Genomic DNA, 15,955 nt, shown 5'->3' on the forward strand with positions numbered 1-15,955 from the left:
TTGCTTTTTACTGTCTGTATTATTGTTAGAAATTGTCTGTAAAAGGTATAAAGACTTGCTGTGATTGTTTACCAGTTGAGAGACCTGTCCAGGACCCTGTGTCCTATGGCACTCTCTCCCTCCATTGTAATTACTGGAGAAATAATAAAGTATTTAATTTTGCTGCACCCAAACAAAAAGCGAGAACTGAGTTTTTTCTTCGACAATGTCTTCTGTGTCTTGTACAGCACTGATTGTACTGTTAACACCTACTTGCTAATAAATATCAGAGCTAACTTCTTGTAGCTTCTGCTACAAGATGCCTTTTTCCTCCCTCACCTATTGTGCTGTGCATGAGATCCTGCAGCAATCTGTTCAGCCAGCTTGCGAAGCTGCATCAGGGAACAGCAGTCCAGTTAGACAGCAGCTTTTCTGGGGTCTTATTCTTGAGCTTTTCCCATGGCTAAGCTCACCTTCTTGCACACTGTCCCTGTCCCTCTCCTTGCTGATTCCACTGCCCTAAGTCCATCCCCACACAGTAAGTACTCCAGCTCCTTCACCTTCCATCTTTTCTGAAAGCAATTCAGATGGCGATTCCTTGTTGTCTCATTTACAGTTTCTATGGAAAGCAGCAGCTCAGCAAGGTTAGAGAGGGCATTGGTTTAGATTGCTATTTCTGCCTGGAATTCTCTGAGGGGCAGACACTATTCAGTGGCTGGGGCACTTTGCTGAGAGTCTGGTAGCACATTATGATTATCCTTTGTGCTCGGCTAGGGTATTGTGAGAGACCTTTCACACGCTGGTGTATTGATGAAGCAGTGAGAAGAGGCTGGAGCACTGGTGGTGGTGATCACACTTTGTGTTTGATCACTGGTAGCACAGAGACCTCTTACATTCCCATGCCAGGGCTGTGGGGAAGGCCAGCAAAACCTTCTTGTCCTCTAACACAGCATCTGCCAAGGCTAGACCAAGGGCACTGTATGGAAGTTTGGATAGTCTTTACTTGGATACAGAGGTGATCCTTCTTTGCTGTGAATTCTCACCCCCCTCCCCAACTGGACTGCCTGGTGATGTGGGAGCAGGGTCACAGTGAGTTTCAATCCCTCTTGCTTGTTTAGAGGAGCTGGGAGAGTTATAGTCTCCATCTGCGAACTCACTGGTAATGAAAGACCAGCCCAAAAGAAGTGTTCCCCTGTTAATAGCAATTGTTGATGTCCTCCTGCAAGAACGCAGGAGCCTGGCTTCCCTCAAAGAAAAAGTCATCAAGACCCCAATTAGAAATGCTCCTGGAATCTCAGAGAGACAAAGTGGGTGAGGTAATCTCTTTTACTGGACCAACTTCTGTTGGTGGAAGAGACAGGCTTTTGAGTTTACACCGAGATCTGGAATCTCAGACAATTAGCAGTGACCAACTATATTCTTTAACACCCCCAATGGACAGGAATTTGTAACCTTCTTTCTCAAGTAAGGGTGGTGTGACTGGGGATACTGTCCTCTCAGGAGTGCCTTCTGTTGGTCAGGTGCAAACTTGACCACATTCTCTCTCCTCCAGCGCCTTTGGGCTTGCTGTTAACTGCATCAGGTGGGTCCTCAGTGGCCAGCCCTCTGGCCAACACAGTCTCTGTGCATGAACAAACAAACCTCTTCCGGGGTAATAAAAGTCCAACTTGGACCTATCACGGTGCCCTGGTTGGTGTCTGCAGCCCTGTCTCTGGGCTCAGTTCTCAGCCCCTTCTGGGATAGTTTTAAGTCTGTATCTGCCTGGTACAGTGCAGTGCCTCCAGGGCTTTCTCCTGCCCTTCACTTGGGCCTCTAAACAAGCCTTATCCCCTTCTCAGGTCTTAGGCAACCCAGGCCCACCCACTACTCCGGGTCCCAACCCAGGGACCATACAAATAGTAGCCATGTGCTGCTTCAATTAACTCCATCACTGCTGCTATTCACTGGGCCACTTCCCATATAGCTCCTTCCTCTTCACCCTTACCTCAGAGTTCTCTGTCTGTTCCCTGCTTGAGCAGGGTCTCTCTCGGGCCATCTCGCCTGGAGAGTTTCACAGCCTTCCAGTCCTTCCTTCTTCGCCCTTCTGGTCCCAGCCAGCAACTGAATGTCTCAAGCCCTGCAGTGCCTTTTAATGGAGCTTGCTGGGCTCGGATTGGCTGATTCCCTGAAGCCTTTCTAGGCAGGCCTGGAGAACCCACCTTCCCTGCTCCTTTTCCCGGGGCAGGGTGTGGTAGAACCCTGAGGCTTCCAGCAGGGGCATCAAAGGGCCTGGTACAGCTCATCACAGGTGGGTTTTTTTGGCATTTGATCAACTCTAGCCAGGACTACTGAAGGGCATTCTGTCTGGGGTTATCTTTGAAAGACACCCAAAAGTTTCAGTAAAAAGCAACAACTTGCTTTACTCTGGATTTTGCTTCTGAGTGCCATGCAAGATGTTGGTGTCAAACTCAGTATGAAGCCCTGTGTGACCTGCACTCTGGATATCTAAAGAGGCCACCTCTTTCCCTGTGTATCCTGATGCTAGTTGCACTCAGCTGCAGTATTTTTTTTAGTGGTCTGTATATTTGAACTATAGTGGACTGGGGCACTTTTTTTTTCCAGTGGAGATTCCTTGTTTTTGGAGTTTGCTTCCCATGTCAGTTTCCCTCACAGGAGTCTGAAAAATCCACCAAGAGAGAAATTTGGACTGAAAAGTCAGACCCCAGCTACCTGATTCTTTAGCCACACTAATTTGCCAGCGGTGCATGACTGCCGCAATGCTGACATTAATTTTGGCTGGTAACAGAGAAAGCTTACTTCTCCAGGCTCAGTAGAAAAGCGTATTTTCTCTAGCTACATTTTATTGCTTGGAAAGTCTCTGATCTTAAATAGTCAGCTTTACTGCCTCTCTCTATCAATAACATTCCAGGACTGTCAACTGTTTATGTCACTCTGAAGCCTAAAATGTCTCCTGAGTCAGTGTGATGCAATGCAAACAGCTACAAGCATGGTGGAGAGCTCTTTTTGTTCAGAACATCACCAGGTTCAATCACCATTGAGATCTGTGGTCTGTTACTATGCAATTTTAACATTTTCAGCCATTTTGACTTCATGAATTACACGGTGAGACAACAAGTCATATATCTATGCAATGCCAAGAGTCCAAACCACTGTAATCTCAGAGGTAACTGAGCCCATCACCACTTTTACTCTACAGCTAAAGGACATGTAACAGTTTCATTGGTTGCATACAGGAGACTGCACAGATGTGGCTTATGTGGCCCAGCTGCCACACCCTTGTGAGAAGATGGGCGTTCAGCTAGTAATACAATAATAAAGCAGCCAAAGTAAGAGATACTGTCGCTGGCAAATGTTCTGAGCAATTTTCAGCTTGGACAAGACAAAGTACGTAAGGTCTATCTACATATGATCAGATAGACAGATAGATAGATAGAGACACCATAGATATGTCACAGTATCTGAATAAGTAGTGGGCCCTTTTCCATACACAACTCATCCTGAGAAAGATATAGGGATAGCACGGTACTCCTCTTTCACACACACACCTTCCTTTTCCATTCTTTCTGACATCTTCAGTTTTGCCAAAAGAATGATGTATTTCAAAATGAGGAAGACCACAGAATATTTCCTGAATCCAACAGATTTAGTTGCCACAGCTAAGCCCACTGCCTAGGAAGCAGCAGTGCCTATTGTAACTGTGATGCAGTAGACATGGGAATGACCTGCAGCCTGATTCTCTTATGGCAGAATATGTGTAACTCCCATTGGTTTTAATGGGAACTTATTCACATCCTGCAGTGGGAGCGCAGAGTTTCGGTGGTTTCTAGCTCACCAGGATAATAAAACTTGGGCAGGACACATGAGAGACAAGTCTGGGGTTACAGCGGATTGTAGAAGTGAGGTGAAAGCCTTAAGCTGACCATTAGTGCTTCTTTCCCCACCCAATTCATGGGATGGAATTGGCCTTGCCCTGATGAAAAGGTCTTATAGAATTTAATAGTGAAAGAAACGGTTCCCAAATAATATTTTAGCTATCCAATGGAATTAGTTCTATCACAGCCATGGAACCCTATATGATGGTTCAAAACACCTATGGAAAGGATCTCATTTGCCATTGAATTCCATAGTATTTTAGAGTAATTGCTATAGAATTCTAACTTCTAACTAGAGAATTTCTTATGGGTGGTACACACTACACTATCTATCTATCTAATCTATCTAAATTATTTTGTCTGTTTTTATATACAGTAATTAAATGTATCATAATCATGCTCTTTTTAATGCAGTGTATAGCTTCCTAGGTTGAGTACTTTTTGGGGGAGGGGAATTCATTCTGACTAGAGAGAAGACCCAGCAAGAGCCAGTCATAGCTATCTTTTGGTCTCTGTGCAGCCAGCTAGCATCGCTGGGGCTTTTGTGACAGCCCTTTGTGCAGCTGCGGCACAACACAGACGATGATGCACATTGTCGAGGAATGCCTGTTGACTAGGTTCAGCAGTGGCCTAGAAGAAGTGAAGATGCCATCGTTGGCTAGACGATGATGCAGACGCTAAATAAATAAATGTCACAATGTCGAGCAGATGGCAATCCCTGAACACTGCATTCTGTCAGCTGTACTGGTTTTTACTCAAGCTCTGATCTACTAATCTGGACCGACAGAATGAATTGCTCCAAAACCTCTCAGTCATGCCAAACAGAATTGTGGGTGCTTTCTGGACTTCAACGGACTTCTTTTGAAAGCCAGCATTTTCATTGGGTGGGAAAAAATGGAAAATAAGAAACAGGCCGACATTACTATTGAGGATCACAGCTTATTAAATTACACCCAGTGGGACCAAGATGCTTCACTGTAGTGCCTTGACCTCCTTTGTTACACAGCAGTGCAACATCACAGCTTTGTCACACATCACCAAAATTTTTATACCAAAAATGAGCTGGGAGGCTTTGAATGGCCTATAAACTAGGACATGTCCGCAGCAGAGTCAGCACTGGCACTGTACTACAAAAATCATGACAAACAGCAACTTTATGCCTAAACCTAAATGTCCATCTTAAACTTCCCTTGCTACAATTTAAGCCCAGTCTTCTTGTCCTATCCTCAGAGGTTAATGAGAACAATTTACTTCCTTCCTCTTTGTAACAACCTTTTATGTACTTGGAAACTGTTATCATGCCCCCACTCAATCCTCGCTTCTCCAGACTAAACAAACCCAGTTTTTTTTCAATCTTCCCTCATAGATTGTGTTTTCTAGACCTTTAGTCATTTTTGCTGCTCTTCTCTGGACTTTTTCCAATTTGTCCATATCTTTCCTGAAATGTGGCACCCAGAACTGGACACAATACTCCAGTTGAGGCCTTATCAGCGTGGTATAGAACAGAAGAATTACTGTGTGTCTTGCTTTCAACACTCCTGCTACTACATCCCAGAATGAGATTTGCTTTTTTGCAACAGTGTTACACTGTTGACTCATATTTAGCTTCTGATCCACTATGACCCTCAGATCCCTTTCTACAGCACTCCTTCCTAGGCAGTCATTTCCTATTTTGTATGTGTGCAACTGATTGTTCCTTCCTAAGTGGAGTACTTTGTATTTGTCCTTATTGAATTTATCCTATTTACTTCCGACCATTCATCCAGTTTGTCCATGAGTGCAAGGGACTGGACTAGATGACCTCTTGAGGTCGCTTCCAGTCCTACAATTCTCTGATTTATAACCTCCTCTAGAAGACTAAAATGAAAGCAAGGTCTCTTGATGGATGGAGGTCACATACATATATTTTCAAGAAAGAAATGTTGCATCTTGGAATCCCAGCAGAGTGACAGCTCAAAAACTTTGATCTGTCTTTAACATACGGGAGTAGAAGAGATTTAGGAGTGATTACATCATTCTCAGCCAGATGAATCTTGAAATATCATTTTGGTTACTAGTATCAGAAGGGTAGCCGTGTTAGTCTGTATCCACAAAAAAAAAACAAGGAGTCCAGTGGCACCTTAAAGACTAACAGATTTATTTGGGCATAAGCTTTTGTGAGTAAAAAACAAAAGTGTTTTTTTCACCCATGAAAGCTTATGCCCAAATAAACATGTTAGTCTTTAAGGTGCCACCGGACTCCTCATTATTTTGGTTACTGTTTTCATGTCATGTGAAATGTCATATCCCATTATGTCTGGTGATTAACCAACCCTTTATAAATGGAACAGTCATGTAAACGTGACTATTTCCCCACTCTGCTCCTACTGAAACAAAAATACTGGACAAATAAAAATAAACAAGGTGTAAGGATGATACCAAAAGATCATGGGGATCTAAAATGGATGTAGATTCTTCCACCTGTGGGTCACTAGTACAAAGCCAGTCTGAGTTAGTAGTGGCCTCAAATTGTTAACGATCTAATAACTGTTTGGTTACTTTATGATTTGGTAGGTCTTGGACTTGCTTCTGTTGGACAGGTTTACACGTGATAACTGCAAGTGATGCCACCTGGCACCTGTTAGCGATTTTGGCATGGAGACCAAGAGAGCTGAATGGGTTTTTACACTGCATTTCTTCTCACCCTTCCAGGTCAAGGTTGAGAGCTCAACCAGCCAAGGCCCAACTGCAGAAGGCACCATGTGACAAAAATCCTAAATGCAGGACACAAAAGTATTTACGCAGAAGATTTAAAAGTACCGCTGGATTCATCCCTTTGTGGTACATAGCTGTGTCTGTAAGTGCAGTTCCACGGCTGTTTATTTCCAATGAAGAGAGAGCACCAAAATTGGGTGCAATGTTAATAAATGCAGGACTGACATTCATAATGGTGAGGGACGGTTGGTAGGTTTGGGGTTGAGGCATCTTTAGTATAGAGAAATCTTGCCTTTGCTGTAGATAAACAGGACATCACTCTCTGCATTGCCAAACCAGCAACATCCATGAGCTGTGCACTGGCATAAAAAAAAAAGAAAAGAACTTCTACGTTGCCAAGCTCCAGCTGAAGGATATTTAAAGAATGTCATTACAAACCACTCCAAAATAGGGGCTTCTAATTGAAAATCTTCTGACAAGAACCTCTATTGAAAGCCAGGCTGCTATAATTATATCAGAAGAAAATGATAAATCAGCCGCCAGTTGGTGCACAATAATCATCATAAAAGCACTCTGCCTTCATAGTGCGAGCACCCCATGATTATTGTACTGGGAAAACTTTTGGTTGAATGTAACTGCTGCTCTGGAGATGACCTGAATGAACTAGTTTGGCCATCAGACTGAGTGAGTGATTCTGTGTGTGTGTGTGTGGCTGATGCAGATGGGTATCCGTGTCTCAGGCTCGTCAGAAATCCATGGAGAGAGCAAGAATTTTCTTGCCTGTGTTATCGCCATAAAACTCTGGCATGTTTTGCTATCATCACTAGCCTTTGACGATTTACGAAGTGCACCTCTGAGTCACTACAGAACCAATTCCTCAACACTATTGAGGCTTCTGCAGGGGGTCTCATATATTATAGGACATCGAAAACAAGGTCTTTGTGATGACATTTAGACATATAAAATCCTATGTAGCATTTCTACAAGAATAAATGACCAGGACACTGAAGCAATCACAACAGTGTAATGGGGTTTAGAACACACATGTGTTTGTGCATGAAGTCCTTACTTGCTCAGATATACAAAGCTTTTTCTGTACAGTGTTTCCAGGTGCAAATGTGGACTTTACTATAGAAGAATGTGTGTGAAAAATTTGCAAAATAGCAGTTGGGATCAGGATCGAGTTTTGTTAGCACTCCTCTCAATCGGAGCTGCCATTTAATGGCTACGTCATTGGATAAGGATTAGTGCTGGGAGGAATTGTCCAAAATTGGGCTATTTAACAGCAGCAAAAATGTGATTAATGGATTATTATTAAAAACAAAACTTGAAAGTCTGCCTCTCTCATGCATTCAAATGGAAACCTCATTTCCTGTGCATTAATAGACTAAATAGTTTAACAGTTTATTATAACTTGCTCGAGTCCTGAAGATTTTACTCAGGCAAAATTCCCATTGATTTCATTGGGAGTTTTGCATGAGGAAGGACTGAGGGCTTGATTGGGATAGTTAGGCACAACCCTGCATTGAAGATGATGTACAGCTGTACTGCCCCAGAGGGAACACCAGGAGGTATCCGTCTCCTGAATGCCTCAGGCTGCATATTCACTGCTACTGCAACTCTTGATTCACCTACTGCGCCGCCAGCCAGCTACACCAACAGATGTCTGGGATGGTAGGACCATGGCCCCTCCCATTTCTACCCCTTATAGGAAGCATAAATAGAGCCAACCCCACCCTCGGGTGACCGAAGGTCCTGGAATTCTTCCTGACCTTTTCATGGGCTACACAAGCGGGGAGGTTCCTTCTACCCTCTCCCCCTCCCCACCACACACATGCATGAGGCCAACCAGTATCTGACCCTCAGTTTTGACTTCAAGACCCATCTCTCTCTCTCTCTTTTTATTTTTATTTTAATTTTGTATTAATAATACAAGGCCCTTAGACAGCAATCACAATTCCCATTAGCTTCAATGGCTATCTAAAGGCACAGCTTTCTATTTTGTAATTAGCCGGAGTGTAGTGATCCTTTCATCTTGTACATTATGTGAAGTTTTCCTCCATGCACACACAAATTCTGGAAGCCTGATGTATTGTTTACCCACTCTGCCTCCAGCAGCCCCAGTCCACGAAAGAGCTTTTCATCCCCTTTCATAGTACCAATTGCTTGGCTGTATGATCAGCATGACTGCAAGCAGCAAGAGGGGCTGCTGAATCCGGCAACCACATGGAACAAATGAAGAAAGGAGACGAGCACTTTACCGTCTTCAGAGTTAATAATTCGGAACAGAGCAGGACACTTGACAAAGACGATTTCGCCCACACTCGCCGACTTCCAGCATGTAATATTATCCCACATCCCAGGGCACCCTAGAGAAGAGAAAGAGAGAAATAAAGAAAGAGTTGCAATCAAATCCAATCCCCTTTCAATTTGTGGTAGTGCTTTATAGTTACCGTCATCTCACAGCCATAAACATACTGCCCATTACTCTAAAGGAGTGTAACTCTTTCACATAGGCTTAAAATAGGTGGGGTTATTTTGTACTGACTACAACAGTATTAAACAGGAGGCATTACTATGGTACTGGAACAGCGATAATGGCGCCATACTCTCTGCAGGCAGAGATTGAAGCCAATTAAGCTGTGCCAATCAAGCTGCACCAATTTATTCCCACGGAGAGTCTGGCCTTCAGGTATGGCATTCTGCTCTAATGTAGCTATCACTGAACACCATGGGCCAAATCCAGAGGCCTTTCATCAGTTTTCCCGTCAGGCAAATAAAACCTGAGAGGTCCTGAAACACCCCAAGAGATCAGCACCTCTCAGGATTTGGTCCAGTCACTCCAGCAGGAGGTTGCCTAAGGACTACATGAAAAATGAGGGTGGGGTCTGGGAGTGGGAGTGCAGGGCCCAGTTCCCCAAAAGTATTTAGGCACCTACCTCCCACTGATTTCAAGGGACAATAGGAGTCTAAATACCTTTTGATGGTCTAGGCCCAAGAGCCTTTTCTCTTTCACCTTGTGCTCCCTGCGTAACCGATCAGGGATAGTCCCCGGCTACCACAGGGGCACCAAGGGGTACCACCTTTGAAATGCAAAAAAACTCAGCATCTCCTCCACCCAAGGTAAGCCCGCTGCAATCCCAACCCCCAACCAGAGGGCAACTCCGCAACGCTCCCCTCCACCCCCTCAACAGCCACTTATAATATCTAGAGAGAGATCACGTAGAAATAAGATTGATGACATCACTCCTCTCCTCACTCGCGTGACTCAAACCCTCTCACATGCACACGGGCAGTGCACTTGCATGTTGGTGGGCAGACAGCTGCTGTCTTTTTAACAGCGTTGATCTGTTATCGCTTAAACTGCAGAAGTGGGAACACTGCAGCATCTTTAGCTGGTCACAGAAATAATGCAAATCTTTAGACCCAGGTAAAAAAAAAACGCAGCGGATTAAATTATTTTTCTGGCAACTGGCAAATCCATAAAAAAAATCAGACAGGCCAGTCAAATACTGACCAGGTGGTCTCCCTGGGAGCAACCCGTACTTCCCATCCCCCACCTCCCATGCAGGTAGTATAGATTCATATATATTAAGGCCAGAAGGGACCATTATGGTCATCTAGTCCAACTTCCTACATAGCAATAGCCAGAGAACCTCACCCTATATTTCCCCTGCATCCAGCACATTATTTTTGGTTAAGGTAGATATCCTTTAGGGATGGAGAATATACCCCTCTCCAGGTAAAGTGTTGCAATGTTAAAAAACATGCACCTTATTTCCAATCTCTAGCTTCAACATCCAGCCATTCAGTGGATCTTATTATACCTTCATCTGCTGGATTAAAGATCAGATCATGATCAGAAATCTCCGTGTGTAGGTATTTAGATTTTTAAAGGCATTTAGCCATTGCTTTGCTCAGCATTTCAAGGCATAAGGGATTTAGATTTCCCAATTTGAAAAGTGATTTAGGCAGGTAGGGCCAGGTCTTTAAAGGTATTTAGGTGCATAACTCCCACTGATTTCAATAAGAAAAAGCTCCTAAGTCACTTATGAAAATGGGACACACCATCTAATCACATAGGCCTTGCTACACTGAATGCAGCAATGCCTAAATACCCTTTAAAAATCTGGGCCTTATAGACTGTGATTAAGTCACCATTTAACCTTCTCTCAGATAAACGACATTGATTGAGCTTCAGAAGTCAGTCACTGCCAGGCATGTGTTGCAGCCCTCTATTCAATCTTTAGCTCTTTTCTAAATGCATTTCCAGTTTGTCAACATCCTTTTTAAAGTGCTGACATCTGAACAAGACAGGATTCCAGCAATGGTCTCCCTAATTTCTACTCCACAGTCCCCTGTTTTTAAGTTGGTGGTGGCTCCAGCCATAACCCCCACCCCCAGGGAGTCCTTAGCCAGTGTGCCAGACCCAGCGCCAGCCACTGTAGTTTAAAGCATCCTTGAGGCTGCTCTAAACTATGGTAAGGATTGGGCAGGCAGAAAACTGGCTACAGAACTGGGATACCATAACCTACTACTTCTGCCCACCATCTTCAGCTGTGCTTAGCAGATAGACGGTTGGATCCTCAGCTTATGTAATTCATTTTAACTCCACTGATTTCAATCCATCTGCTCCATAGCATGCAGATGACAATCTGGGCCAGCATCTTTTTCTTATTATTCAAGTAAAACAAACTTTGCTTGCTTGTTTGTTTAGGATTATGGGCAGCAACATAAGCCCTAAGAAGACAGAAAAAAAGGCTCATTCTTATTAGCTGCTGGAGATAAGGTAAAACAGCTCAGCTCCTGTTCCTTTCTGAGCACTGCTGTCAGGAACCTGACAAGCTCTGAACATTTTTTAAGGAGCATCTCACTGGCAAGGAAATTCATTAGCATGACCGCCAATGAAATTCGTTAAATTTAAAGTCCCCAACTTTCAGGGTTGTAAGCCTGGAAGGCTTGCCAGTTTGCAGAAGAGTTCAGAGAAATCCCTTAAATTCCCCATTAATATCCACAAACTGATTGTGCAAGAGGCCCTCAAATTGGAATCATGCTCTGCCTCTGTGTGAAAAGAAAGGGACAGAAAATCTAACCCTCTCTGCTACTGCACGATTGCTTTCTGGTTCTTTGCGTTTGATGTTGAATCTGAGTACATAATCTTATCAATTTTGAAAGGGAGCACTGTACTTAACTGAATGGCTCTGCTGCTAAATTCCCTCTCACGCTGTGAGTGAAAGAAAGACCTTCAGTGAAAGGAGACAATTCTTTAGAATGCCATTGTTGCCTGTAGATGAGAGGACTCACCCCTGCGGCGCCTCCTGCTGGTAACTTCGGGGAATTCGCTCATTCCCGCTCCGGAGCGCCCTCTGCAGGCCGATGAGTCGCCTGTCCTCTGGCCCCCCATGTCCCTCCCTGGACCCAGGTGCCCTTTTACCTGTGGTGCTGCCCCCTGGCAGAAACCCCTCAGTCTTAGGGTCTCCCCTCCCCAGTGAACCCCCCACCCACTATCCCCACCTTCCCTCAGTATCAGGCTACTGCCAATCATTGTCTAGCCCCACGCCCTGGGGCAGACTGCAGTATCAGCCTACTCATCACTGGCAAGGAGGGATTGGACCTGCTGCCTTGGCCTACCCCTGGGCTGCCCTAAGCAACCCCTAGTACCCCTTGGCCTTCTGCTAGGCCACAGCCTGGGGATTTCCAGGCTGGAGCTCCCCAGCCCTGCTCCACTCAGGTACCCTGTCTCCAGCTCCCTGCAGCCAAGCCCTTCTCTCTCTGAATGCACAGAGAGACTTCCTCTGGCTCACAGCCTTTTATAGAGACCAGCTGGGCCTGATTGGGTTGTGGCCCAGCTGCAGCCACTTCCCAATCAGCCCAGCTTAGCAGCTCCCAGCCACAACCGTCCCCCAGGGCTGTTTTAAGCCCTTCAGGGCAGAAGCAGGGTAACCACTCCACTACATTGCCATTTGGGCACAGATACAATACAGGGCAGATCACTGGCTGGAGTAAATAAACAAAGCTCTATTGAGCTATGCTAATTTACATCAGCTGAGAAAATATGTCCACAGGACTGGACTTGCTCAGTGGGTTTTTCCACTGACTTCAATGGTAGTGGGATCAGGCCTTATGTTTTCTTACTGAATAAAGGGCAGATCCTAAAACATATAATGGCTGACTTGGGTTAGTAAAGATTGCTTTCATGAGTGTTTGGGTCAGGTGTTTGAATGGTGTGGGTCACACTGATTCATAGATTATAAGGCCAATCTGATCTCCTGCTTAGCACAGGCCATTGGACTTTCCTGAATTAATTTCTGTTTGAATTAGAGCAGATCTTTTAGAAAAACACTCAGTCTTGATTTTAAAATTGCCAGTGATGGAGAATCCACCTCAACCCTTGGTATATTGTTCCAACGGTTAATTAACCTCAATTATGTGTGGAGTATTTCCAGCCTGAATTAGTCTAGCTTCAACTTCCAGCCATTGGATCCTGTTAGACCTTTGTTTGCTAGATCAAAAAGCCCGTTAACAAATTTTAAACTTAAAAAACTGTGATCAAGTCACCCCTTAACCTTCCCTTTGTTAAGCTAAATAGATCATACTGCTTGAGTCTGTCACGATACAGCGTGTTATCCAACCCTTTAAATCAGGCCGGCACATCATGCGACCCGCGGAGCCTCACTGTGCGGCCCACAGGGGGATTCTAAATCCCCCGCACACGGCGCTCTGCGGGCAGCCCAGAGCCCTTTGAATCCCAGCCGTGGCAGGGAATCAAAGGGCTCTGGGCTGCCTGCAGTGGCAGGGAGCCCAGAGCCCTTTAAATCCCAGCTGCAGCCGGGAATCAGAGGGCTCTGGGCTGCCGGCAGCCGCGGGGAGCCCAGAGCCCTTTAAATCGCAGCCACGGCCAGGAATCAGAGGGCTCTGGGCTGCCCGCAGAGAACCGTGTGCGGGGGATTTAGAATCCCCCTGCGGCCCGCACAGTGAGGCTCCGCGGACCGCATGCGGCCCACGGGCCGCATGTTGTGCAGGCCTGCCCTAACCTATGTCTGAGTTATTGAAGTCCTCAGATTGTGGTTTGAAGACCTCAAGCTGCAGAGAATCCTCCAGCAAGTGACCCGTGACCCAAGCTGCAGAGGAAAGCAAAAAACCTCCAGGGCCTCTGCCAATCTGCCCTGGAGAAAAATTCCTTCCCGACCCCAAAAATGGCGATCAGTTAAACCCTGAGCATGTGGGCAAGACTCACCAGCCAGCACCCAGGAAATAATTCTCTGTAGTAACTCAGATCCCACCCCATCTAACATCCCATCACAGACCACTTGGCATACTTACCTGCTGACAATCAAAGATCAATTGCCAAATTAATTGCCAAAATTAGGCTATCCCATCATACCATCCCCTCCATAAACTTATCAAGTTTAGTCTTGAAGCCAGATATGTCTTTTGCCCCCACTACTTCCCTTGGAAGGCTGTTCCAGAACTTTCCTTTTCTTAGCTAATAAATCTTTAGTTAATTTACTATAGAATTGGCCGCCAGCATTGTCTTTGGTGTAAGACAAGGGTCAGCAACCTTTCAGAAGTGGTGTGCCGAATCTTCATTTATTCACTCTAATTTAAGGTTTCGCGTGCCGGTAATACATGTTAACATTTTTAGAAGGTCTCTTTCTATAATATATAACTAAACTACTGTTGTTTGTAAAGTAAATAAGGCTTTTCAAATGTTTAAGAAGCTTAATTTAAAATTAAATTAAAATGCAGAGCCCCCCAGACCAGTGGCCAGGACCCAGGCTGTGTGAGTGCCACTGAAAATCAGTTCACATGCCGCCCTCGGCACCCGTGCCATAGGTTGCCTACCCCTGCTGTAAGATATAAAGTATACATTGATCTGGGGTAAGAGACTGGTCTTTTGGGACGGGGAGCAACCTGATGTGCTGTGATTTTTGGTATAAGTGACCTTTTATCACAAAGTCCAGTTTGTCTGGTGGCAAAATAGGCTGGTGAGTGTGAGGGGACTGTCTGTGACTCTATGGTAAGACTGGTACAGTGATCCAGGAGTTCACATTTGTTACTGGCTTGGTGAAATTTAATTATAGAACATACCACCAATTTGGGGTGTCTGCCCTGTTTTCTGACAGCCTGCCCTGAGGTAGGCACTCCTAGTTGTTGCCATTTCAGACAACGTGACTGTACACTTTTATTTGTTTGAACCCAGGTTACCAAGCAATCCAGTTCACTTTGTTTCAGTGACCTGTCCTCTTAGTTATTTACCACTGTGTTATTGTGTTATCTGCAAACTTTGTTAATTCTGATTTTATGTTCTCCTCCAGGTCACTGATAAAAAATATTAAATAGCAGAGGACCAAGAACCAATCCCTGGGGCACCCACGAGAAGCATACCTACTCCGTGATCATTCCATTTACAATTCTATTTTGAGGCTCGTCAGTTAGCCAGTTTGTAATCTAGTTCATGATTGATACAAAATTAACCTTTTAAACCAAAATATTATACTGCACCAAGTCAAATGCCATCTAGTAATGGACCATTACCAATGTTAGGATTCTTTTTGTTCCTAATATACTTAAACTAGTGTCAAATAGCAAACTGAAATCATCACTAAATAATGCTGGAATGGCATCTGAAACTTTATTCAGATTTGCTGACCACAGCATACTCCAATGTTGCTGCAAATCGTCTCTCTAAATCTCTTCTGGGGTTTGAAGAAATTGCTAATTGAGGCCACCTGTCTGCCTGTGTCAGTCCATTTGCCAGATGGAGGCTTTCCTCTAAGAATGCTGTTGTCTGCTATTGAGAAACGCAAACCTCATTCTCCAGAAGGCTCAAAGACATCAACTTGCAAAGGTTAATTATATAATCAGGATGATGAAGATGGAAATCCAGATCAAATTACACATTGTTAGCTTTGGTAGGCTGGGATGCCCACTGTCTGCTCACCCACTAGGAACTGTATTTGTCACATAAATCTTAAAGACATTAAATAATATGCTCTATAAAACGGTGTTACATGACAGTCAATTCAAAACCAGGGGCTATGTAAATATGCACGGTAATGAGACATTTTCTTCCAAGAGGTGTCTGAAACAATCAAAAAGACTAATGAGGTTTTATGCAAACCACTTGCTCCATTTCCCCCCTAAATCAAACACCTTTGGTGGAAGTGGGGTAAACTTTTTTCTCCCTTCTAATTGGTATTCTTGCAAATACTGGAATAGTAATAGAGACCTTATACACCATGAGAACCACATGTGTTTGGCAAAAAATGAATAGGGGAGAAATGCATTGTAATACTTAGTCCTACTATGAGTGCAGGGAACCGGACTAGATGACCTCTTGAGGTCCCTTCCAGTCCTATGATTCTGTGATTCTAATACTGTGTTTGAAATTCAATGCTAATGAATCT

The 15,955-nt window shown here is 44.4% G+C and overlaps 1 protein-coding gene across 4 annotated transcripts in view; it reads right to left on the bottom strand.

Moving 5' to 3' along the window:
* Window positions 1–15,955, bottom strand: part of ADCYAP1R1 (ADCYAP receptor type I) — a 182,216-nt gene that overhangs the window by 63,903 nt on the left and 102,358 nt on the right. For all 4 annotated transcript variants that reach the window (XM_039527537.1, XM_039527536.1, XM_039527535.1 and 1 more), the window contains exon 4: window positions 8,807–8,914. In XM_039527537.1, the coding sequence (XP_039383471.1) occupies window positions 8,807–8,914 (108 nt within the window). The remainder of the gene's footprint in view (window positions 1–8,806; window positions 8,915–15,955) is intronic.

The sequence above is a fragment of the Mauremys reevesii genome, linkage group 2 (assembly GCF_016161935.1).
Source record: "Mauremys reevesii isolate NIE-2019 linkage group 2, ASM1616193v1, whole genome shotgun sequence".
In the NCBI taxonomy this organism is placed as follows: domain Eukaryota; kingdom Metazoa; phylum Chordata; order Testudines; family Geoemydidae; genus Mauremys; species Mauremys reevesii.